The following is a 25,853-nucleotide window of genomic DNA, read 5'->3' as shown; positions in this document are numbered from 1 at the left end:
GGTCAAGACCAATTAAACTGATCTTAAAGACCAAACCAACCCCAGTCGATGAGAGAGAGAGAGAGAGAGAGAAAGAGAGAGTTGTGCGGTCGTTTGAAAGCTCGTGAATTCCGCGAGCCAGAGTTTCTTTGGGATACTCCTAAACTCGACGCTCCTCGAAAAATATCTATTCTCAGGGTTATCCCTGGGAACAAAGAGCAAAACCACAAAAGGGAGGCGAATAGTTGTTAGTGATGGGATCAAGTTTAACGTGTACTAATAGCAAAGGATCCCTTCATAGAGTTCGGATTACTATAGGTATTAGTTATCTATATTCCTAAGAGACATACTATTTTGTTCGAGCATCTGCGTATTTGTAAGTTTTGAGAATTTGTTTAAGATTATATCGATATTTTAACAAATTGTCAAGTTTTCGTATTTGGGAATTTTGGAATTTTGAAATCTTCAAATTTTAGAATTTTGGGAATCGACATTTCGGAATTGCAGGATGTTGAAATTTTCAAATTTTCCAGCTCCCGAGATTTTAAACTCACGAACTGTCAAAGTTTCAACCTTTCAAACTTTCAAATTTCCGAATTTTGGGATTTTTAAATTTCCAACTGTTGAAGTGTATTCAATATTCGAATGCATCGAATTCCTTCCCAGTAGCAATCGAATTATAAGAATCACGAAATTGATTGCTCTTAATCAATTTAGCGGGATTCCTATAAATTCTGTTTCAACGTTTATACCTGTAACTACATATCTAAGAATGATAGCCGAGAAAAATAATTTTAAGCGGATGGAGAATTTCTGATAAAGTGCATGTAAATTTTCAAACCTATTTCAGCAGTATTCCACTCTATTTGCAAGTATCTATTTTATCTCTCAAAGTATTTATAGAGCTATTTATAGAGGGATTGAATCTATTCGGTGAATGTTCCATTCTGCACACTGCCTGCGACATATTTGAGGCCATCGCTAGAAGTTGCTTTGGAAAACAAAGTTTCCCGTCTGGTTCCCTCTACTCTTGCCAGGTCTGCACTTGAGCTAACAGCCGGTGCACCGTCCTTCCCACGAGATATTAATTTTTCCGGAAGTAACCTCCACCACTTTTCACTCCCCTTCTATGTCGCGACGGTCTTTCTCTTCCTCTCCCTCTCTCCCTCTCTTTCTCTCTCTTTTTCTCTCTCCTCGTTTTCATCTGGAGGTGTTATTTTTAACAGAAAAAAGATGGAAAAGGAGAAAGAGGAAGAGAAAGAGAAAACACATAAAGTGAGAGCGAAAGTGTTGCGCATTTAGGGCTGTCGCTTATTGTGTGGAGAGTAATTGCGGGCGAGGAGATTTTAAATAACTGGTCTCCGCGCGAGATTACCTCCGTGTTGTAAATTAAGTTTGAGGTCAGAGTCACCTCGTGCGCGTGATAAAATTTGTACTTTGTCTGTGATTTGTTTATATTTCAAGCAAATCTATTATAGCATTGTGTTTTTGAGCCTTCGCCATTTTGAATTTTGTAATTTAAGAATTTTTAGATATTTAACGAGTTGATAATAAAATAGAATTATTATAGTATAGAAAAATATTAAAAGAGTATAGAATTTTAATATTCAATTTTAGTATCAGACTTTAATATTCAATATAATATTTACTAATCTTAATTTTTTTTTATTATTCTTGCAATTTTTTATCGGATAATGCATATATTATGAATAGAAATACCTGTATATGTATATTATATTGTATATATTTACAGATAGATTGGTAAGAAATCGACGCAATTATGTAATGTATTTACATTTATTGTATTCCTAATATTTATCTTCATAAAATATTTCTAAAGCAAGTAAACTTATCTATTTTACTTGGAAAGTTTAACAATTAAATCTCTAATACTTCAATTATTAAATTTTAATATGTACCTATTTACACACTTCCCATATATAATTATTAAATTTATGAGATGAATTAAATAAATTTTCTTACTTTTCAAACATTTTATGAAGATAAGTTCTAATATTAAAATATTTCAATTTTGTTCTTAGAATATAAATATATGTATACATTCATATTAATCCTTTGCTAAGGATCCAGCAACTTTATGAAAATCATATTAATCGAACTGAAAGAGTCGTTTCTGTAATATCTTTATCTACATTAAACATCCCCTAACATGATGATTATGCAAACTGTAATACTATACTTTTTGGGTAAATTATTTTCAAGCAGATTAATCTCGTTAAATCAGCCCTGAAGTAGAGAAAGATATGCAGCTGCATTGCCGATTACTATATTCAATCAGATAAATCTACCCTTGCATCGTGAACAACAATGTTCTACTGTGAAATTCAACACGCAAACATCCGTTGCGTAACTGATGATTATCGCGACAGGAAACAAAACTACTATATTCGCGTGAAAATAACAGAATGTATTAAATTATGCATCGCATTACGCTATATAAAATTACATCATACAAATATATTAATTACAATTAATTTAATTTTCTACAAATTTGTTTAATATGTATAGATTTGAAACTCAGTGCTTTTGGTTTTACATATATCATAATAATAATATAAATTTACTTATTAATGTATCATAATAATTGAATTTTAACAATTTGGAGTTTGTTTTGTTTTTGAATTTGGAAAGATACATAGATACAATAATTAAATCAGGACAGAAAGTGTATCTAAATTCATATAGAAATAAAAGAATATAATAAATGCCGAACTATAGCTTTCCTTTTATTTTTTAAATATTCATTTTAAATATTCTTCTAACTCAAATAATCCTATCTTACTCTATTACTTTTAAAGAAAGACTCCCCCCCCCCCCCTCGGCTTAATCCGTGTTGGTCTCAGTATTCATTGGGATTATCTTTAACTCTTATTATCTATATGCTTAAGGTGGCTATTCATACTGTATACTAATATTTTACTAAAGTTAAGTTCGCAGTAAATATTTTATAACTTCTACACATATTTTCGTACGCACAATATACGTATAAAAGTTATCTATCATAAATGCAGAAATACTTTTGTGAGCCACTATAAATAAATAATTTTTCCTGGTTCCCACTGAAAGAGGAGGATATCGGTTTGGTCAGATTCCCACAGGCACTGCGGGAACCTCCCGCTATTTTCTTAATATGGACGCTCGCGGAGGCGAGACAAACGACCGAGAATACAGAGAGAACGCAGGATACCCGCGGTGCAAGGGCGCGAGGAAAACAAGCTACCCCCTTTCGTGACCCTAAACAATTCCAGACGAGGAACGAGTAACCCCCGTGACTCGAAACACGAGAATCAGATTCGCTCACCGTCGAAACGTCCGCCCTGACCTCCAATCTTTTTTCTCAGCTCTCTGTTCCTTCTTTCTTTCGCGTCTTTTTTTTCTTCGAGCTTTTAGTCTTTTCGTAGTAGTCTGATTCTCAGGATTTTTAATTTTGGCTTCTCTTCGTCTCACGGCCTGTGTCCGAAACATGGCGTTTGTCTTTTGTTTGAAGCTGTGTTTGGAATTTGAAAGTACAGGTTGCTGAAAACACTGAGTGTTATGTTGAAATTCGTAAGTTGATTCATTGGAATAACGAATGACGAATTTGTAAAATTAATCGTCAGTATTTATTTCTATAATAGTATGATTTGATTATAATAAAATAATTAACAGTAACACTGAATGTCTTGAAGTTGGCTCATACGAAATACATACGTAATTAAATAATGGATTTATTACAGTATACGAATTGGAAAATTTTTCTTCTGAATGTGTCTTTTCTGAAATATTTTAGATTGCTAAAGCCGAAAATGAGGGTCATTTTTTATGGAAATTAACGATTTTAAAAATTTGGCCTTATGGACATTTGGCCGTAGGATTATCCTATATGTTTCAAGATGTTTGGTCGTTTTTAGTTAAATCGTATCTGTTTACGTATAGTTTGGTATTCGAATGAATTACGACTCATATTGACTTACTTAATTTCTCGATTTCACTAATTTTATCCTTTAAGCACATTCTTAACCTTCACAACTGGAAGCTTTCAGTGCCTCCCTTGAGATTCGAATCGTCGATTTGAGAAACGACTTACACCTGAATCAATTACATCTAACAATAATTATAAGTTTCGTATGTTTTATTAGTATTCCTATGTCATAAAAGTTAATAGTACGAAAACGAAATGTACAAAACTTGGGAACTTCATTGGGAAGTAAGAATAGTGCTATAAGTGCTAATACTTTTGTAGCCACTGCATTTCTTTATACTATGATAGATTCATATGAATGGAGTACGTACTACTGTATATTGTCTTACTTCTATCACACAGCTTGCCGAGTTCTCGTGTGGCAGGCGACAGAGGGGAAACAATGAGCGTAAGAAAAGGGAAGGCAGATCCCGCTGAAAGTCAGCGGTAGCTCCCACGTATGGCAGACGCTGCCTGCCAGTGATTGGAGATCCCCCGTCGACAGCTACGTCGAACTCTTTTCGACTCTCTTTCGAAGTCGGCACCTGCTTTTACTTGCCTGCCTGGCTGGTTGCTTGCAACGAGAAAAGCCTTTGTGATCCTTCCGTTTCTCCGCCTGTGTCTACATCTACATATATATACATATATCTCTATATACATATACATAGCTTTTGCTGTTGAGTTTTTAGAATATTTGCGCCCGCTCGAACACACGTTTGTATAGGTTAAGGCTATGTCTGTGTCTCTATGTGTATGAGCGTGATGTGCAACCAGTGTAAGCATATACGCATTGCGTCACAGGGCACGTCGATATTGAACCGGAGGGTACCAAAACAATAAGTTTCCTACTGCGCTTACATCGGTAAGCCTTTGTACGCGAGAACTCGCTGCTTGATTAATATCGCCGAATTAATATGGATGCAGAGAGGGAAAAGGATGGAGGCATAAACGAAGGAATGACGATCCTCCGGCTTCCTACGCTCTCGCGCGAACTTTTTATGTTTTTGTTAAAGATGAATATGGAGGACAAGATCGATCGCGATCTATTTTCGATGTTGCTTTCACGTGATTTTATCGTTGAATTAGCAAGGAATTTGTTGATATTTTAAAAGTATAGTGACTTAAAAATTTCGTGTATTGAGGGTTTTATAGGATTTTAAATTGTAGGATAGAAGTTAGGGATAATTATTATTATTAATCTCTTTATGTGTTTGGCTATTGCTTGTTAATATAATTGGTTAATTTAATAAAGTATTTAGATTCTACTTTGAATATCTTGAATAGTGATTTGTCAATGCATAATGTAGGAATGCATTAATTATTAATTTATTTATGTTTCTTTTTCATTGTTGGTTATTAACTTAATTGATGATTATTAATGATCAACATAATAGTTCGAACGTAAATTTACACAAAGATTTACGAAGGGATATTGTAGGAATAATTTAATTATTGTTCTATCTCGAATACGTTGAGTAGAGATTATTACCATAAGTGCATAAAATAGGAATATATATAGTTATATTTTATTGTTAATTATTAATCCATTTGTGTATGTTAAGATTACTAATATTACCTATCACAAATACGAAATTTTAATAAAATATTGCGATTAACATTCTAGAACGGCCAAATTTATTTTATATATTAACCATAATTAAATAAAATAATATTGATAAAATAATATTGCGTAAAGTAGAAAATAATAGAAAAATAAAGTGATTCCTAACCGCGTAGCATGTAACGTGCTATCAGTTACATAAGTCAGTGTGTCGTTAGCACACAGATCAATCACCGGAGGGATTACGTAATGTTACACAATCGGACGAGTATGTTCATCGTACCAGAGACGATTGAATTATGATCTCTATGCGCGCGGAATTCTGTATGATTTCACTCCACGTCCGGCCTAATATTCTCGATTCGCTTTTGCAAATTCAAATGTAACATCTGACCGACATTTTCATTTCCCTTTTCTATTCCTTTTTCTTCAGTTAATATACTTTCAATGAAAATACATTATTAATATATTTTTAACGAAACGTAACAAAGTGAGTAAAGTTTGCAGTAGGACTGATAAGACGTGGTAAACATATGAAATTAATTAAGCTATTGCAGATCAGAATTTAATAGAATATTGCCGAAAATAGATACTTAATGACAAATTTCAAAATGTTCCACAATTTAATCGACTCCATATGAAAATATGATAATAAATATAAATATAATCGATATACAGGTTAGTTCTATTGAGGAAATATCATAATAAATGTTTTACTTTCAATATTTTATTTTGTATATTTTGTATTTTTAAACTTTTCCATAAATACATAAACATCTAGTAGCATAATTATTAAATTTTTTGAACTCATAAAAGACTATTACATTTAAACATTTACATGTAAGTAGGATATTCTTGATGTTTAGTTATATTTCTTCGAGATTTGTTTAAGACTCTACATTTTTCTATTCTTACTTCAATAATTTTCAAAAAATTTACAAAGTATGATTTTCTCCATTTTTCCACAAAATGAAACATTGTACTTTATGATATTACATTTAATACGTATAAAGCCTTCTATAGAACTTTATATTTCTTAACTACACAAAACTATACCGATTGTGTCAATTTTTTAATAGTTAACCATTACATTATTACATGATATCTACATCAATGACCAAATCTATTGCAATAAAGCCAACATCGAAATCCATATCAATTTATTAAAGAGCAAGCAGAGAAATAATATGTAAAATTACATAAATATTCTATATATATAATATATATTCGATATATTTAAGAATAACAAATATTCTTCAGAAGTTCACCACAAAAATCATATACAAAACAAGAACTTTCCATGATTAAAAAAATTTTTTAGCAGAGGGCTCGAAATACTCAAAGAAAAAGGAGAAATAATATATATTAAGCATATATTGAACAAATCTTTGAAAATTACTTTTTTAATTCATAACATTAAAATATGTAATTCCATGACGTAAATTAGCTGAAAATATATTGCAAATGAATGTTATGTTTTTCTCTGTTTTTACCACAATCCTATGTCCATATTTTACCCTTACAAATTAGAATTAGAAATCTCTTTCAATAGTTAAATAACTCTAAAATACCAAATAGTAAGGAAAGGAACATTTCAAAAGCAAACTGATTTGAAAAAGAAAAATCTGTGAAATTTCAAATCTGAAAACGCAAAGAAGCAGAGAAAATAATAAAACAAAATCAAAAAAGTAAACCGAAGAAAGAGGAAAAAAGAGTTCCAAGGGATTGTTGACGACTCCCCTTAAACTGCCTCCTCCCTCTGACTCCGCCCACGGCTCGAAACACGGAAGTCGCTGCCGGAGTGCCTTTTACAGAGCGGATCCTCGCGCGTCTTTATACACACCTAACACGTACTCGGTATTATTCATACGCGAGTCACGTTATATTCATCCCCCACACGGGGGTTTGGCTATACTGCACGTTTCAACCGTGTGAACGTTGCCTAAAAGGCTGTCTAAGAAAAAGAGAAACGCACTTATACGGGGTGAATCAATATGAGTATTACCATTTGAAATAACTCGTTATTTGTGACTTTATTAAAAAATGTTCGAATTGAAATTTATTTGATGGGACTGGTAGAACGAATATATTTTGATTTTTTGATGCCTTAGGTGTATTTTCTGAGATATTAATGTGACCTGATGTTCTTTGAATTCCATTGCATATTTTTTCTTGATATTCCGTTATAGTCGTTAAAACACGAATTTGACGACCTATAACAGGGTGATCTTCAGGTGGTACCAAACCTCTAAACGAAATGAAACTTAGTAGCACAAAACTGCATTACTTGGGATTTTTACATGTGTATTCATTTTTATCCTTATATTTTTTAAATATATATTTATTTTAAAAATCTAGTGGAATTAATTTGGGTGATTGTGTAGCTATTAAATCATAAAATTGACTATATTTCGTAAATGACATCAAATAAGACATATGTTTATATGATCTTTTTTCAGTCTTTAGATGCTGAATGAGTTTCTCAAATATTTCTCACACATTACAATACATCCTATAATTTATACTAAACAATACATTTGCGCATTTTTTATAAAGTTATATAAACTAGTCATATATGTATATTTATATGTATCATCATATAAGTTATATCATATTAACATATCAATATATTAATAGCATAAATTACATAAATACTATTAAACTATAATATTTCCAAAAATTATATTACAATAAGCAATCACTGGTTGAAATAAAAATGTTGTAAGAAAATCCTAGACAAGGTAAAAATTCAGCTATAAAATGAACACAAAATTCCCTATATCACGTAAACAAGCTTAAATAGAATATGTGTCCATATAACCTTTTTTCATTTCCTCAGATACTGATTGAGTCTTTGAAATATTTCACATGTTACGGGACACCCTGTGTATATCGATTGGCATTACGAGGCAGATCAGTCAACTCTGGACCCCCTCCCCCCCTCTGCTCTCTTCACCGAGGAAAACGGTGGCTAAGGAGAGATCTCTTCTCTAGCCCGGCACCCCACTCTACAGCTCCTTCTTCTTATCCCGTTCGCGGCTGAGACACTTTGTCACCCTCTCACGCGCTTCCCTCGATTGAGCATAGCTTCGCTCGACGAGAAGGCTCTGCGTCAAAAAGAGTTACACAAGGGGGAAGAACGAAGACGGATAGATCTTTATTGTCGTCTTCGGCGAGAGAAAGAGTTAGGCAAGGTGGAAGATTGATCGTTGGAACGAGTGGAAAATTGTTTTTTCGAGCAGTAGTGGTACGTACGTATACGTGGATTGTTTTTGGTTGTGCGAGGTAAGCTGTGAAATATGAAAATTTATTGGTAATTTGTAAGCAATAGATTAATCGAAATTTTTAACCATATCTATTTTTGAAAGAAATTTAGGAACTTTACGGTTTTTTGAAAGAAGTTTTTTTAAACAAATTGAGGAATCTTTTGACTTTTAGGAGAATTTAAGGAACTTTTTGATTTTTCAGAGGAACTGAAGAATTTTTTATTTCTGACAAAAATAATACATCTAATAAGAAGTTTCAGTAAGAATACATGTTTCGATTTTTGGGAGTTCATTTGAGAAATTGTAAATTGCTCTTATGTATAATTTAGAAATTGTGAGAGCTCAATATATCAAACGATTTGTCTTACATTTAGAAACTTTTCAGTACAGAGAGTTATTTTTCACTTCTTAGTAATCGTCTTTGGATTCAAATTAATTAAACGATGCCTCATTTATATTTCCAATGTCATACACATCCAAACAACCGCCAAAGCAGAAAAATTAGTGTTACTTAGTGGAAGGCATGTCGCGTGATAACCTACGAGTTCGTGCATAAAATGGAGTCTTATTGACAGCGGCGGAACTAGAAGATCGGTTGGGCTACAGAGCCGTTTCAAACCAACCGATACACTAGCAAACCGACTAACTATAGCCGAAACGTCGGTGCATCAGATCACGTATTTGCAGCGACCGCGGAATTTCATCTCCGAATTCCGGCCTGTATTTTCCAACTAGTTCGAACGAAAGAATTTTTCCTCGACCATCGATTTCTAGATGCGGTTGGGAATTCGTAATAGCGTAGACCGCGGATCGAATGATTCGCATACACGTCTGTATACTGTATATTCGTACAAACACATACAAATATACAGAAGGCGTATCTACTGCAAAACAGAATAAGAGAAAAACAAGGACTTTTGTTATTTCGATGTATGTGAGTATGTACCTATATATGTACAGCATAAACATATTATGTGTCTTATATGAAACATTTTGGAATCTTATTAGTATTGTAGTGACATTCGATTATCATCACTGACAATTTTTAACGATGTTAAAAACCTACATAGAAGCTACGTAGATATTCATTATAGGTATACAGGGTGATAAGGGAATAGGTTAAACTTTGGTACCGTATTTTACTGTTTCTGAGGATGAAAAAAGATCATGCGAATATAGATCTGGAAATTTTTCCTTTGCGAAATATAGACAAACCTTTTGCTTGCATCGAAAATTCACTAAAATAATTGTCAGAATTTTCAGAAAAGCACTGTCATCGTCTCTTTTGCCAGAAGTAAATAATATGTTAAAGTAAGTCAGTATGTATTTAAAGGTTTTATAGTGAAGACAATGCTACCATCAGAATGATTATTCTAATATCGAGTGTGTAGATATTCACTTGTGAATACTGGAAACTGTATGGATGGGGTAACGGAAACGTAAGAGAAATTCAGTGTCTCTATCAGCAGACTTTTCTCAAAGACAATGTCTTTCTAAGAGTACTTACTTGTTTCGAAGCATCATAGGATTAGAGATATTGGATCTTATTCGTCCACTACAATTAACCGAGGACGATACTGATTTACCATGAAACACGCTGCTTCTAATGTCAACATAACTTGTTTTAACATATTATTTACTTCTAACAAAAGAAATAATAACAGTGCTTGAAATTTGAAATATTACGTCCGACTTCTATTTTAGGGAATTTTCAATATAAGAAGAATGAATAAGAAGAATCTATATTTTGGAAAAAAAGAGTTTTCGGATTTATATTTACATATTCCCTTTTTCATCCTTAGGAACAGTAGAATGCGGTACTATCATAGTTTAGCCACCTACATATTTCCTTGTCAACCTGTATATTTCGGGATGATCACAAAAATATTTAAATGAGCAATCATTCGCAGCATTGATCAGTTTCAGTATGTGTTCAATGGGACCATCTTTAACACTTATTACATATATGCTTAAGGTGAATACTTTTACTGTATTCTAATTCTTTTTCTAAATGTAAGTTTCCGATAAATATTTTGTAATTTCTATATATTACTCCCAGACTGGATTCAAATTTTGTTAATATAATTGTAGCATTCACTGTCGTATCTTACTATCTATAGAGCTAATGAAATTTCAAAATATTTTCTGCATTAAATGTACGAATATTTTTATAAGCTGTATAGACAAATACGACTAGATAGGATGTAGGCTAACTTTTCTCTTTGTGGAAGACCGCAGAGCTTCCACGCGCATGCCTCGCCGCAAAAGCTCAACGATGCGTTTTGCTCGATCTGTCTGCCATGCGAGCGCATTGACATTCGCCCACGATGCACGTTCACGCTTCATCTTTTTATTCGTCATATAAATTGTCCATGTCCATATGCGGTTTTTGTGCGTTAGACGCGTTAACAAGCAACTTTTTATTCTTCTTGTTGCGGCAGGTACAGTGATTCGCAAAAGTACTCGTACACTTACTATAGCAAATTGTTATGTGTGGGTATCTTGTGTAGGTTATTTAAAACATTTTGGAATTTTATTAGCCTTATAATGAGATGCGTCTGCCATGATTATGTTAGCAACATTTGAAACTAAATTGAAAATGTTATATGTATATAGAAGTTGCGAGATATTTACTGGAAACTTACAATTTAGTAAAAAAATTAGTACTATATAGGCATAGAAGTAACAGAATAGCCATCTTAAGCATGTAATAAGTGTTAAAAATAGTCCCAATGATTAATGATATCTATTAATATTGTAGATTGCTTGTTTAGATACTTTTGTGACATAAATATTCTGAAATATAGGTATATGCCTATACTTATAATCAATATTTTGTAACTTCTATATAGATTCTCGGAACCGTTTAACATTTTACCAATATATATCTATAATCATAGTTAACATCATTAACTAATTAACACTCTGATTAAACTCCGATAAAAAAACATTTGTTCAAAAACATTTAGTGAAAATCTCTCCTAAATAAATAGAAACTCTAATCTGTTTTCTATACTCGACTTGAACTTTTTCATAAAAGACATATCATTGTTTCTAGAATAAATCATGGAGATAAAAATATTGAAGTTAGTGCATCATGTTAGGTGCTAAATCGTAAAATGTTCATCTGAACCACAATTGTCGCTAAAATTATCATTTACAAAGTTATCCCGAAATGAAACCAGTGACGTTCTCCATTCCTATATATTTGATTGCTAGTATCTATCACTTAATTGAAAACGACATCAAAGTTCTATTTATATTACGGATGTTATAAGCAATTTTCATTAGATTCTATTGGAACTTTGTATTATATAGATATGTATATTATGCCTGTACATATATGTTCAGAATGAAATACTTTTCTAAAAATAATATAAAAGTGTAACGAGTAACATTGAACCTTCTGTTATTTAACAATGCAACGTCTACGTTCAAATAAGAAAAATGATACAACATTGAATTCATGGTTACAGTATTTAATAGTTGATCGTCATACTGTGAATATCGCATACTCTATTCTTCCATATTTTATAACATTTATTGTTAGCACATTAACACGTCTGTCCGCGTGAGACATGGGTAGAAGCAACCACGTTTACTATTAATTAACAATCATGTTTTTGTATTCACAAAAACACTTGTTTTCTTTCACTTTCTAACTTGTGGACACTTATATAATCCAGACGCAACTGTTAAAAACAAAATTGAGCATTTTCGAACAGTTAGATCGAAAGATAGTTTAGCTTTAAATATAGGTGTATATTCTAATAGTATGATGTGTATTAATGAAACTAAGACATTGTTCGTCTGACAAAGATTCCCAATAATTTCAGTCTCCCCGTTCCAGCATATAAAACAGACATATTTACAAGGTGTTCTCCACATCACGTTCTTGGCCGCGTTCTCGTCGGCAACGTGTCGACAGAGAAACTCTATGCATTGGATTCGCAGGTCAGTGGGTTGTCGCGTCGAGTCATTCAAACCGGTGTCACCAGCGCTCGATTTATCGTGTTCGTCAATCTTGGAAGACTGACCTCCCGTCATGGCTCCGGTTACCGTCCACGACGATGTTACCCACCCTCGCGTTCCACGGCCGCTGCCGCCATCACGTTATCCTGGCGAGCACGCTCCTTTGTTTTCCATTTTATTCCGGTCCGCGGCGATCAACGAACGACAGCGATGAATATCTACGCCGCCGAGCGGACGATAAAAAGACGGCTGTTCCGTGATCGCGACTCCTCTGCACCGCAACGCTCGTGCACCGAGCGTATACGTGAGCACATCGAGCTGCGACACCTTGATTATGCGGATGTAAAGAGTGGAATGGCTGATGGTTGACTCTTGGAACAGTGCTTTTCCTATAATAAATGGGATCTTTTCTTTTTGCGTATTTGGATTTACTTTATTTGATATAGCTGAATCATTAGAGCAGCTATTTGTATTATTTGAGTGAGTTTTGTACAAAATGACCGTGTTTTCGTATGTTCATCTTATTGATGATAAAAGTAAGGGGCACAGCTTTAAAGAAAACAATCGTTGAAATTCATATGGCAATTAAAATCCACGAAGGAAAACGTAATAATCAGCCGCATTTTTCGTGTCTTAAAATTTACGCTGCCGATTAATGTTATATTTTTAATCTTAAATGAGTGTATATGTACTCTTACCGAGTTACGCCACCTTGTTTATGTAGATGTAAGAAATGGAACGACTGATATTTGATTCTTGGAAAAATGCTTTTGCTATAATAGATATGTAGTTCTTCGTTGAAAGTTACCAATTTATATTTGTAAATATATCTGAAAAAGTTTCTAGTATACAGCATGAATAACCATCTTGACCAGATAATAAGGGTTAAGTATGGTCCCACTGCAAATTGATGTTTATGAATATAATGACTGCTTAAATACTTTTATGATGTCTGCGACATATTCTTAAATTTGTTTCAAATTTTACCAATATAATTGTAATATTCAAGTTTCATAACAGTGCTAATGGAGTTTCACAATGTTTCGTGTAAAACACATAATATATTATTAAAAAGTTTCTATAAGTGTTCAAATACATTTATGAGTCACCATACTTACGTGTGTCGACATGATTCTACAACTACTAAAGTAGAGCGTCCAGCAGAAGGCCGGCGAACGAGCTCGTGACCTTAAACGGAGCACACACGCGAGCGATAGAGGGTAGTAATCAGAAACCGAGAGTGGAAAATCTTCCTCTATCGAATTTCATGCTCGTGGAAACGCGACAGCTATGGAAACTTTCGACTTGCTGTTGCGTCGAATAATGATTCCGCGAGCGACGTTTCGAGTGAGTCGCCGAGAGGGCACTGCCAAGTGGTTCTTAAGCGACGTTCACCAACTGTCGAGGATGCGGAGAAAATGAGGAATCGGATTGAATCTTAATATACAATCGCGTCAAGCAGGATTATACCCTGTAGAATGTACACGGTTTTGTTCAATACTGTTGGAGGGCATTTCAGCGTAAAAAAAGATAAAAAGGTGACAACTGAAAAGGATGCGCGTCCATTATTCGATAAAATCATAAAATGAAAATCATCGTGTTTTTTAACATCGTATTTACATTTCATGATAGTTAGTAGTTTAATATATGCTCCTTTTTTGCAAATATGAAAAATATTTCATAGGTTTAATAACACGTACAATAGTAGAAATTAATTAGTAATTAATTGGTAATAGAAATTTATATAGTGATAATTGGTAGTATTGAATTAGGTATTTATTATTATTAGATAGCGGACGTTTATGCATTTATGAAAAATTAAAAAATGTACACGCGCATAGAAAGCTCATAATATGCAGATATATGCAGATAAAACATCCAAAGTACAGCACTTTTTACAATATTTAGTATCTAGATAATACGATCTTCTACTTAATCGTATTATAGTTATTATATAGTTATTATATAGTAGATATTTTGTTTAGATAACAAGTTTGTTTAGATAAGGCGTACTTATTTTTGTTAGTAAACTTAATAAAACTGGAACATGAAATAAAAGAATACTAATTACAATATGATAATGATGATTATATAAATATGATATGATTTTTAAACTTCTTTAAGTATATATTTTTAGAATATAAGCTCAATCATTTTCATTTTTAGTTCTTTCAAATATGTGTTTTCACTGGCTATTGTTAAAAACTAAGGACAAGTAATTTCAATAGTCACTTTATTGTAATTTGTCACTTTAAACAAAGACCTCCATCTCCAATTCACATCTATCCATTTCAAATCTAATTCAATAACATACTTCAGCTTTCAGCTATTTTAAAATAAAATATTCTTTTTTAATCATAAAACGACATTAGAAAAAAAATCATATTTTTTTCTTGATCTTCAATTGATAAGGGTGTTGATGTTCCCATCTAAGTTAAAGTCAACATTAATTTTGCCAAAAGTATATGCATATTTTTAGCAAATTTCAGCATTTAGTAATATTTAGCAATTATACCTGCCTTTAATAAAAATAAAAAATTTGAATCTGGTGAAAATCATTTTTCCTGTGATCTTCAATTGTTCTGTAAATTAAAATCAAAGAAAGCAACTTCCTCTACCATCAGTCAGTTGAAATCACGCGTCGTCTCATCAAACAATTTCGCAGAATTCTTTCCATTAACAATGAAGGTCAAAAAACAAAACGAAACGTGAAAAAGCCAGAATAATGAAGAAGAACAATAAAAAAAGAAAGAAAAAAAGAATCTGCGCTGAACCCTCTGAATTTCTCTTGAAAAACTTTTCCTTTTCTTCGTTTCAGCGAAAGGATCCACCATCACAGAAAACAGGGGGAGGGAGAGACGTGTATACAAAAGCTATCGGAGAACCATTAATACGCGGATCGCGCGTTTCCACGAGGATCCACGGTAGTGGCGAGAACAACGACAACGAGTACGATGCTTACTCGACGACAAACCAAACCTACAACGAAAGACAGAGATAGACAGAAAGAGACAGAGAAAAAGGAAGATAGATAGATAGATAGTGTGTATGTGTATGTGTGTGTATATGAGAAGGGGAGAGAAAGGGAGGGAGGGAGGGAGAGAGAGAGAGAGAGACTGTGCATTGTCCTGCTCGACGATAAAAGGTTTCGCATCGTTGCAACGTGCCTACCTACTGGGACATGGGGCTCCAGAAGACGAAGTAGAAGCAGTAGAAACGCAGAGACGACAAAACGCGTATGAGGAAAAAGGAAGAGAGAGAGAGAGAGAGAGAGAGAGAGAGAGAGAATAGGAAAAAGAAGAAAAGATAAAGAGAGATCGGGTGCAACAGATAAAGAGGTCGACGATAATGCTCTCAGTACACCCTGGGTTTGCTAGCGTACCAGGGCGGCCATTATATTGTTTTACCTCTGTATCTCAACCAGAGATCAACCATGGAGAACTCTGAGTACTTACCTTTCACCGGTGAGAATGATGATGGTTTCTGACGATGGAAGGAATCACTGGGGACTAGGAGTATCTAAAAGAACGAATGTTGGCAGCAGACCGCGAATGTTTATGCAAATTTATATCTTTATGAAGATGATTGAAAACGTGGAATCTAGGTAGAAGGTTGTCTTACCTGTTAAATATGATAACGAGTACTACATATGTTTTGAATATTAAAGTTTCTCATAAAAAAGTGCATAAATCTGCAGTTTAGTTGCGAATAAAATCAACAGTGAGCAGGTTGGCTCTGATTGGTTATGTGTGAAGAGACACAAATGGGGTTACATTTTGAAGAATTCGATGGAAAGGAAACGTTAATGGGATACCAAAATTGCATTTTCATTTTTGGTAATTAAGGTTTTGGTGTGTTTGGGCGAAAGATTGTTCGAAGTTGTTAGTGTTTGTATGGGGTGGTTTGTAGAGGTGATATTAATGACAATAACCTAGATTTTTCTATGGTCTCTAAAAAAGCTCTATATTTTAATATTCAGTGATAACAACAATAAATTACACTGTTCGTCAAGGTATTAATTTAGATTTTGAAAGAATTCTGAATTTGTCAATTCAATGATGCTGAAACATTCAATCATCGTAACAATATCCATGTGGGTTACAATATCCACTAACATATCGATTCACATTTTACAATTTAATCTTACTCTGAAACATTCGGAAATATTCAATGAACTATACATTATAATATCCACCAAAATATGAACTTGCATTCTAAAAGTCCGAAAAATTCAACAATTTCTCTATTAAATGCCAAACTAAACGACTATATTACGACACAGTTGGTGTCTTCTTCGCAACCATCCATCACGTCTGTGAAGGTTCGCCATCTCAACAACGTTGGCGTCGGTATTGGCGGGGTGTCTGCTGAGGCTGATTCACAATGCATCCCCGAGTTGCATTGTGCCGTTGCACGAGACACGAGACACGGTACGGGACGAGACGAGACGAGACGAGACGCGGCAGCAGCAGCGGCATGCAGAAGAATTCTATGAGAGCGGGTGGCGAGAAAGGAGAGGAAGCCAGAATAAAACTGGAGAGAAGAGAAAAAGAGAGGACGACGGCGACGCCAGAAACGATGAACAAGAGAGGCCAAGAAAGAAAGGAGACAAGGGTGCAAAGAGACTCCGTGCTCGATCGAAACGAAAGGGGTTCGGGTCGTATAGGCATTGTTTTTTCACCTCTCGGGTCCCGTACTACGAGGCGAACGGGAGGGGAATGAAAAAGAAGAAATAGAACGAAAGGGAGAAGGAAAGAGAACACGAGTTCTGAATGCCATACCAGAATTTCAATATCTCTGACATGTCGCTCACGCGATCGCGGCCGCGTTCTCATTTCAATTGGAAAAACTGATTTCGTAGATCGATCATGATTTTCTTGGATGATGATATGATGATCGATCGTAGATATACATACGTACACAGCCTCGTTTATAAATAGACTCTGGATATTCATATGTGTTAAATATGTAAGAAGATTTTGATGCCGTTTTATATGACTGAAGAATAGTGTGTAACATGATGTACTTGAAAAAGATCCTTGTAAATATATGCATTAAGTATGTAATAATTCAAAATTTGAACACGATGGAAAGAATAAAAAAAAAATAATATTAGAATTTAGACTAGCAGTTACATTGTAGGAAATTCCTATATACAGTTACTTGTATTCTTTTACATCCACGATAGTTAACGTTTTCCTTATTTCTTAGTTTCTTAGATTTTAATATATCGTACTTTATCCTACTAACTGAAATTATCTACTTTAATTACAAAGGATGTCTTAAATAATGAAAAGAAGTATTTTTTTAAATACTTATATATTCATGTTATGTAAAAGTTCCTCAATTTTTTAACAGTTATATAGAACAAACCAGGGATTTCAAAATGCAACCCTTATCATCGATTCTGTACAATTTTCTTGTCTAAGATTGAAACGTTTGAAGATTCGACAGTTTCCAGAAGCAGCGAGGAACTGATGTTAAAGGATCGGCGCTATGATTGCAGCATAATGTGCTTTCGCTTTGCTCTCGCGGCACAGGGTGCCAGTTGTCGTTTCTGTTTGGCCCGAGGCGATTTCTGCCTCTTGGAATCGGTCGTTGTTGAAACACTATGCAAAAACAGAGAAGAGAAAATCTCGAAGGACGAGGACGAATCGATAGAATCTCAAACAGACGGATGCAGATAGGAAAATAGAGGCGTAAGTTGAAAGAGAAAGGAGAGAGAAACAACCCTCCTGACACAAGTTATCCTATAAACGACGGCAAGCCCGCAGCTACGTGGAGGTAATCCGGCCCCGGGGGTCCGCGTGTGGTTGAGTGCTCGCAACAGTTACCATATTTGATTGTATCCCTTCTATCCTGCTGGAATACAAAATAATAACGCGTTCTGTGTAGAATCGAAGGGCTCGATTAACAACGCTTTGCGAAGAGAACGATTTCGGACGAGGAGTTTGCGATGATGGTGAATGGTGAAGAATTGTATGTACAGTTGCACATGAAAGTATTTGTACACTCGTAGAAATCTTTTATGAATATGTTACATAGTTAGTAATAAAAGTATGTATATACCACTTAATAATAATAAAATATAAAATATCGTAGTAAAAACGTTAGTTCTATTCTTTCGACACATTAAGAGACATATTGTTAAAATGTAACACGATTCTATTTACTTTTCCTCTCATTAACAAAAAACAAATTACAATATTTAAAATACAATATTAAATAAATTATATACACGTGTTACATGAAATCATAAAAATAATAGAATTAATATTATATTAATAGCTTGTAAGTCTCCCCTATGTAAAGATCTACTAATACCTATGTAAATATCTATTAATGTTTATTTATTAAAAATAATTAATTAAAATTATATCTAAACTGCTATCTCTTTAGCGTTGAATTAAAGGTTTTGTAATTTCTAAATGTTTTACTTCTTTTAATTTCATTTTAGAAATTTATTAATAATGATAATACCGATATGTATGTATAAATAATTTTGTAATTTCTCTGAGAAGTGATATAGGTACACAGAATTCGACCTTTTTATGACTGTCTGTGTTATGCAAAACATTTTGAAAATTTTGAATGTTTTGAAGGATGGTATCGCCTTTATGAACTGCTTGTTTGTCGGAATAAGAGATGGTTTCGTTATTAGCTCTCTCGAACTATATTTGTGCTTGGTTTAAAGTTTGTCTAAATTTTCAAGTTGCTGTATATCCTTTATAAGCAATAAATAAATATAGATCAATCATCATCATCAACGAATTATAAACAAATACTACTTTATATTACTTAATAATATTTCTTAGCTTTGATCGCGTAATGATAATATTAATAAATCACTAAAACGATGATAGCCATGATAGTGACATATCTTTTCGAAGATTTTCATTCACATTTTCGCAATATACTGATTTAGAAGGTGATAATAATAATATTGAAATAGATGTTAAATGTAGAAAACAACTGATAAACCAATTACATTAGCACCTTTTGAAGGAAACTCCGAAAAAAATTGGGATAAGATTTGAAGAACGTGTAACATATATCATAAATTTACTTTCTTCTTGGAGTTCTATTTGAACATATGCTTAAACATATGCTAACAGATATTACTATCAAATAGAGAACAAATATAGAAAATTATCAAAGTCAATTAAGTGGACGGATATTATGGCACTGGAAAGAAATCTGCAATGCTACTAAGTCTTAATATTCAATGGGGTCGTTTTTAACACTTATTATACGTTTAAGGTAACTATTTATGCCGTATACTAATTTTTAATAAATATGAGATTGCAATAAATATCTTGCAACTTCTATATATTTTCAGATCGCGTCCACATTTTGCCAGTATGTAATCATGGCAATCGCTTCTCACTGTGATATTAATGAATTTTCAAAATGTATTGCATAATATATGCAATTATACGCATAAGCTTGTCTACGGTAAGTGTATGAATACTTTTGCGAACCGCTGTTTGCAATGCTCTGCCAATTGCAATAAACAATGCGAGATATAAAAGTAACTTTCCTTACAACATAACTTTCCGTAGGCGCGATATTTCATCGACTCTCCATAAATACTTTAAAAACAACCTCACGTATGAATCAAACTTACCCATACGTTGGTTTTTTGCTGCTTGTGACACCGTTCGCCACCCTGGCGTTGGAAAACGATCGGCCAAAAGAAATCGCGCGTTTGATATGCCGCCAAAGGGATACGCGTGCACGCTCATGTACCATGAAAGAGAGGCAAACAAGGGGGATGAAGAGGGGTTAGTTCAACGAGTGCATGAGAGAGAAAGAGAGAATATTCCGCCGGTTGAGTTACAATTTCGTGTGGGTTGGACGGTCGACTGCAACCACGCTTTCCACCCCATCCAACCCCCGTGTACCCCTTCGTCTGTGTCCTTCTCGTTTCGCTTAAACGTAACAATTATTACCGGAAAAGCGCTGCACACGCATGCGGCAAACCGCGGGGCCCGCCGACGGAATTACATTGATATTAGTATCGTTTCAGCCAGCAGATTAATTAATTAAAACGCGCCGCCTCTTCCCCCTATTCTCGAAACCACTCCCTCATGTGTACCCCTCGCTTGTCTGGATTTCTCACCGCTGGCCACTTTTACATATGTGTGAAGGTGTATTGTATTTTAGTGTGTGTATGCGTGTGTATGAATGTTTGAAGATTTTGGATAGGTTTGTGGCGGATGTAAGAGTGAAAGTGTACTGGCAAGTATGGATTGTTCCAGAAATTCTGTTTGATGTTGGGCTAGTTTGTACTTTTTTGGAGTTTTGGGTTTAGGATTGTTTATTAATTTCAAAGTTTCCTTTTAAGAGGGCGTACTTTTAGAGGACTGTATACTGGAAAGCTTGGATTACTTTAGAAAATTTGTTTGACATTGGCTTAGTTTATATATATTTTTAGCTTTGGGTTTAGGTTTAGGGTTGTTTGTTGATTTTAATACTTTTCTTTTCTAGACTTTAAGACGGTTAATACATGGCTGGACTATTGATTGCACATAGACTGTATAGATGTTTATGAGTTTGCTATAATTTTAAAGATGCAATAATATATATACATAAGATGCATATGTATGTGTGTACATAAAATATACAAAGAAAAAATATTCTATTTAAATCTCATTTATTCAGTTATGTTCGTTAAAATGTGAATTTTTATAAACATGGGCAGTTAATTTATAACTATCGTGGCACTTCAATCGATTTATAATAATGGTACACGAATCTTATCCAAGTTTATAAATTAATGAGAAATTGATGACTGGAAGTAGCATCTACCAGTATCTTCCTATGGAATCAGCAGATTCTACATTAATCTGCATTTAAATTAGATATAATTTATATAATATAATGCATTGAAATCATACGAGATTCATGAATGTATATACTTTTGATGTTATTGCTGGTTTCTCAAATATTTAGACGGTCGTAAGTGCTAAAAAGCAATTTTAATAATTGTAATAATCATGTAGAATAAAATACCTGATTGAAAATTTAAGTTTAAGATTGAAAATTGAAAATTTAAAAGTTTCTATTTAGATATTTTTAAGTTATGATTTATAGCAAATCGATACAATATCTATATTTATAAGAAGAAACTTTAGTTTTCTAAAAAGTGTAGAAGAAGACGCAGGCATATATTTCGTTTATTATTACACGATAAATGAGAATAATAGTTTATATATTTGATGTAGTGTGGAATGCAGAAATAACGCTTTCATTCGTTATTAGATAATGATCGTTTTTAATCGTTTGTTTTCAACCGTTTATTATATTTAATCGTTCATTACTTTAAACATAAATGTTTCATTTTAGAAATTGAAGTGTTGAACAGTCCTAACACTATTTATCACGTATAGTTATTATTGGTCTTACATATTGATAATCAGTGTTAAGTAAAGAATACATAAAATTTCTGTGACAGAACTATTCGTGGCCCCTGTTAAACGATTATTTAATTATAATGTTAATTATATTTGACTAGAGTAATCAGAAGGATTTAACGTAATAGAAAAATGTTAAGGCCAAGTTCCGTAAGACTTCGATTTTTTAATAATACCTTGTTAATCTTTAATCTTATTTAAAAAAACGTCATTTTATATTGTACATTAGTATATATTTTATGTTAATTATGTATATTTTTGAACACATCAATTTCTGATACGCATTCTATATTGTCGCAGTATCGCTGACTATATTTTCAAATAGAATATTGATAAAAGAAGACTGGAAAACAGTCGGTGAAATGTAGCGAAACGTGCAAATATCTTAATTTAAATGAAGTATTTATTAGTATTAATTTCACTTACCTTTCTTTGCATGCAGAATATCCGCAGGATCCGGCGGCAAGGCTGTACAATGACTTGGACTCAAGCTGGGCTGCAGGGATGGAAACGGACTGCCAGCACCAGATGGATACCTAATGTGAAATAAAATTTTAAAATAGAGAGATTATGGCCTTTGCACTTTTTCAACTGAATTATGCTCTCATTTTTTTAGAGCAATTTTCTAATTTTGATAATTTTCAATGTAAAACTATAAAGATTACGAAACTTTTTAAGATCAAACAAATTTTGCAAAAGGGAAAAATTTTAAATAATGGAATAATATTGAATCGAAAACTACCAACAATTTTTAGTAAAGAGAATAATATTGTACTGAAAACTATCAAAGATCATGTTATTGATACATAGATAAGGATCGTGTTATTAAAGAAATTCTAAACGAGATTTAAAGTACGATGTAAGGAATTAAGTAGTAGTTCTTATATAATATAGTTTCTTTTGCTTTACTGCTTGAGTTAATATATATTACATTGGAAAAGTTTTTATAAAATGTCTATCTCTACATATATTTGTAAAGATACAAGAAAGGATATAAAATCTTATATTTAAAGATAGAATTTTATATCAATTTCTATTATCGTGGTATTTAAAAAAGGGTATTTATACGTAAAATTACTTTTATGAGAAAATTATTCTTTTAAAAATCTTGACATTTCGATGCTTGATACTTCTGATATAGTTATTTTATCTACTATTACTTTTTATTATATTATTTCATCTTCAGAGAATGAATACATGAAAGTAATATAATTATCGTGTCATCGTTTGTAATTGCATTATCAAGCGATTTTAATTGTTTAGTCTGTTTTATAATTACGTACTTCAACTTTTTATTTATATTGCATTTCATATACCGTTTAAAATTTAATAAAAAATCTCTTATCAAATTCTTTATATTTCTACATGAAAATTGGCAAATTGAAAAACTATCTTTCTTTACAACTTTTTCAGTTCTCATAAATTACTATACATACATAGTTTCATAATGGTTTTATAGAGAAAAATGGTACAATGATAAAGGGAAGAATAAGTTACCATGGATTGGGCCTCGGCCAGCCTGTGGTTTGCCCATTCAGTAGCCTCAATTTGTCGTAAACGCTCTCAGCTGGGCTACCAGCACCAACTCCAACACCAACAGCAGCCACCCCTTGCTGTTGTTGTTGCTGTTGTTGCCGTTGCTCCTTCTGTGCTGCTAAATTTCTCAGTACCCTATTTATAGATGACACCTAAAATTCGAAATAGAATAAGAGAAATTAATTATAATTAATTGTAACTATAATCTACGTCTTAATTGCAATCATTATAATTTATATTTTTATTAACATTCAATGTATTTTCAAATATATACATATGTCTTAATTTAAAGAACGTATACTTGGAAAGTGAGTAACTTTTATTTATTAGTAGAAAATTAATTATTGTTGTCAATCATTCACACAATGGGTACCAAACTTGTTTTCCCTGTTTATATTCGATATAAATTATTACATTAATCATTTTCCGTAAAATTTATTAAAAATTAATCATATTGCAAATACATATTGTTCGTTTAGAAACATTTGAAATGTGGTTAATTTTGCATAAATTTTATACGAAATGATCAGTACTAGTTATTGTTAAAATAAATAAAGACGAAAAGCTATTTATTCTGTTTCATATTATACAATAATCACAATATTATAAGATTAATTGAGATTTTTAAATCTGAATATTTACTGAATGAACGTTTCTGTAACTTATGTTTTAATTTATGATATGAAACGAAATATTTAAAATGGTTAATATAATAGTATCTATTTAAAGAATGAAAATATTAGAAATTTTTGTATACAATATAGACTTATTTTGTTAAATATTTTTAAAATTATATTGTGATATATTTTCTTCATAACTGTTATTTTACATTCATTACAAGAACATGTAATAAACACAATTTTTATCATACCATTTGTTTCAGAAATCCAAAAGTTATAGATCTAGAACTTTAAATACAGTCTTGTATAGATTTTCCTTATATTATATACGTATTATAGATCTATTATGAGCTCTTGTGAGATCTCATTATGTACATATTATGTAATTGAGATTTCCTTCAGAGAAACCCTACAAAACGAGCTACACATCATGAGCCATGGGACATGCAGATAGAGGAACTCAGAAAAGAAACTTCCATCACTCGTTTATTTCGAATCACGTTTATTCGTACAATATCAGTTTAGAGGGACGCCTTTAATGGATTGCGCATTGGTTGGAGAGGCATCAGATTTATTATAAACACGAAACATACCGGTTCAACCGAGTTAAACCATCGAGATAGAGAAAGATGAGAGGAGTTCGGGGGGTGCGCTTCTGCCCGATGAAATGCGATGAGAGCGGTAATTAAAACGATGCGGTGAGCGGCTTGTGCTCCACGAGGGAGTTAATTACCTCCGGCTTCAATTATATCCGTCTCGCGTCACTCCAAGGGGACTTTGGCTTCTGCCAACCTAAGTACGCACTCGCGCGTCTGCGGCGCGAAACACGTGCACGCGGTCGCCTACACGCGCGATGCTACTTCCGTCGATCGACGTGTAGTACGAGAGACCTGGAGCCTGCTGTAATTTCTGAGTCTTCGTTAGAATTAAGCGGAATTTCGTGAGACCTTCGCGAGATACGACGGGAGAGGTCGAACTGGCGATTGAGTTTCGGGTGTTGATATTACACCTTATGTTGAGATAAGCAAGTCGTATTCACTATATGTATATTGGTATGTATGTAAAAAACCCTAAATTTAAGGAACGTTAAGACATTCCGAACGATGCGACGTGACTTTTACCTAAATAATTAAAGAGAACTCTGGCGCCAGAGATAGGAATTTCTGCTCAACGGTATTTGCGAATTTTGTTTCGTAAAGTAAAAGTAGCGTAACTGGCTTATTTTGCACAAAATAAACTCTTACACTGCTTATCCCTTTCTAATATTTTTCGAGAAAGACAAAATATTAACATCTTAATTCTTTTTGACTGCGTTTAAGCTGATGGATACAGAGGCTGTCTCTGTAGCTTTGCTAAATGAAACGTTTGGTTTGAAGAAATAGGTATATATCATAGGTTTCCGTAATCTTTTTAGATGACACCATATATTTTTTTATATCCAGATACGCTTTTTATGTCCTATAAGGTATTTGTGTCTGAAAATGGTTAGTTTAAAACGTATTTCTTTCTTAATTTTATCAAATTTAATATATGAAGGACGAG

General features: G+C 33.1%; 1 protein-coding gene across 4 annotated transcripts in view; it reads right to left on the bottom strand.

Moving 5' to 3' along the window:
- LOC122566857 (paired box protein Pax-6-like) overlaps positions 1-25,853 on the bottom strand; it is a 144,369-nt gene that overhangs the window by 44,056 nt on the left and 74,460 nt on the right. For all 4 annotated transcript variants that reach the window (XM_043724698.1, XM_043724700.1, XM_043724699.1 and 1 more), the window contains 2 exons: positions 23,653-23,843; positions 22,582-22,691 (listed from right to left, as the gene is read on the bottom strand). In XM_043724698.1, coding sequence (XP_043580633.1) covers positions 22,582-22,691; positions 23,653-23,843 — 301 coding nt within the window. The remainder of the gene's footprint in view (positions 1-22,581; positions 22,692-23,652; positions 23,844-25,853) is intronic.

This window comes from Bombus pyrosoma, linkage group LG4 (assembly GCF_014825855.1).
Source record: "Bombus pyrosoma isolate SC7728 linkage group LG4, ASM1482585v1, whole genome shotgun sequence".
NCBI lineage: Eukaryota > Metazoa > Arthropoda > Insecta > Hymenoptera > Apidae > Bombus > Bombus pyrosoma.
This window is presented reverse-complemented; position numbering and strand designations above follow the sequence as displayed.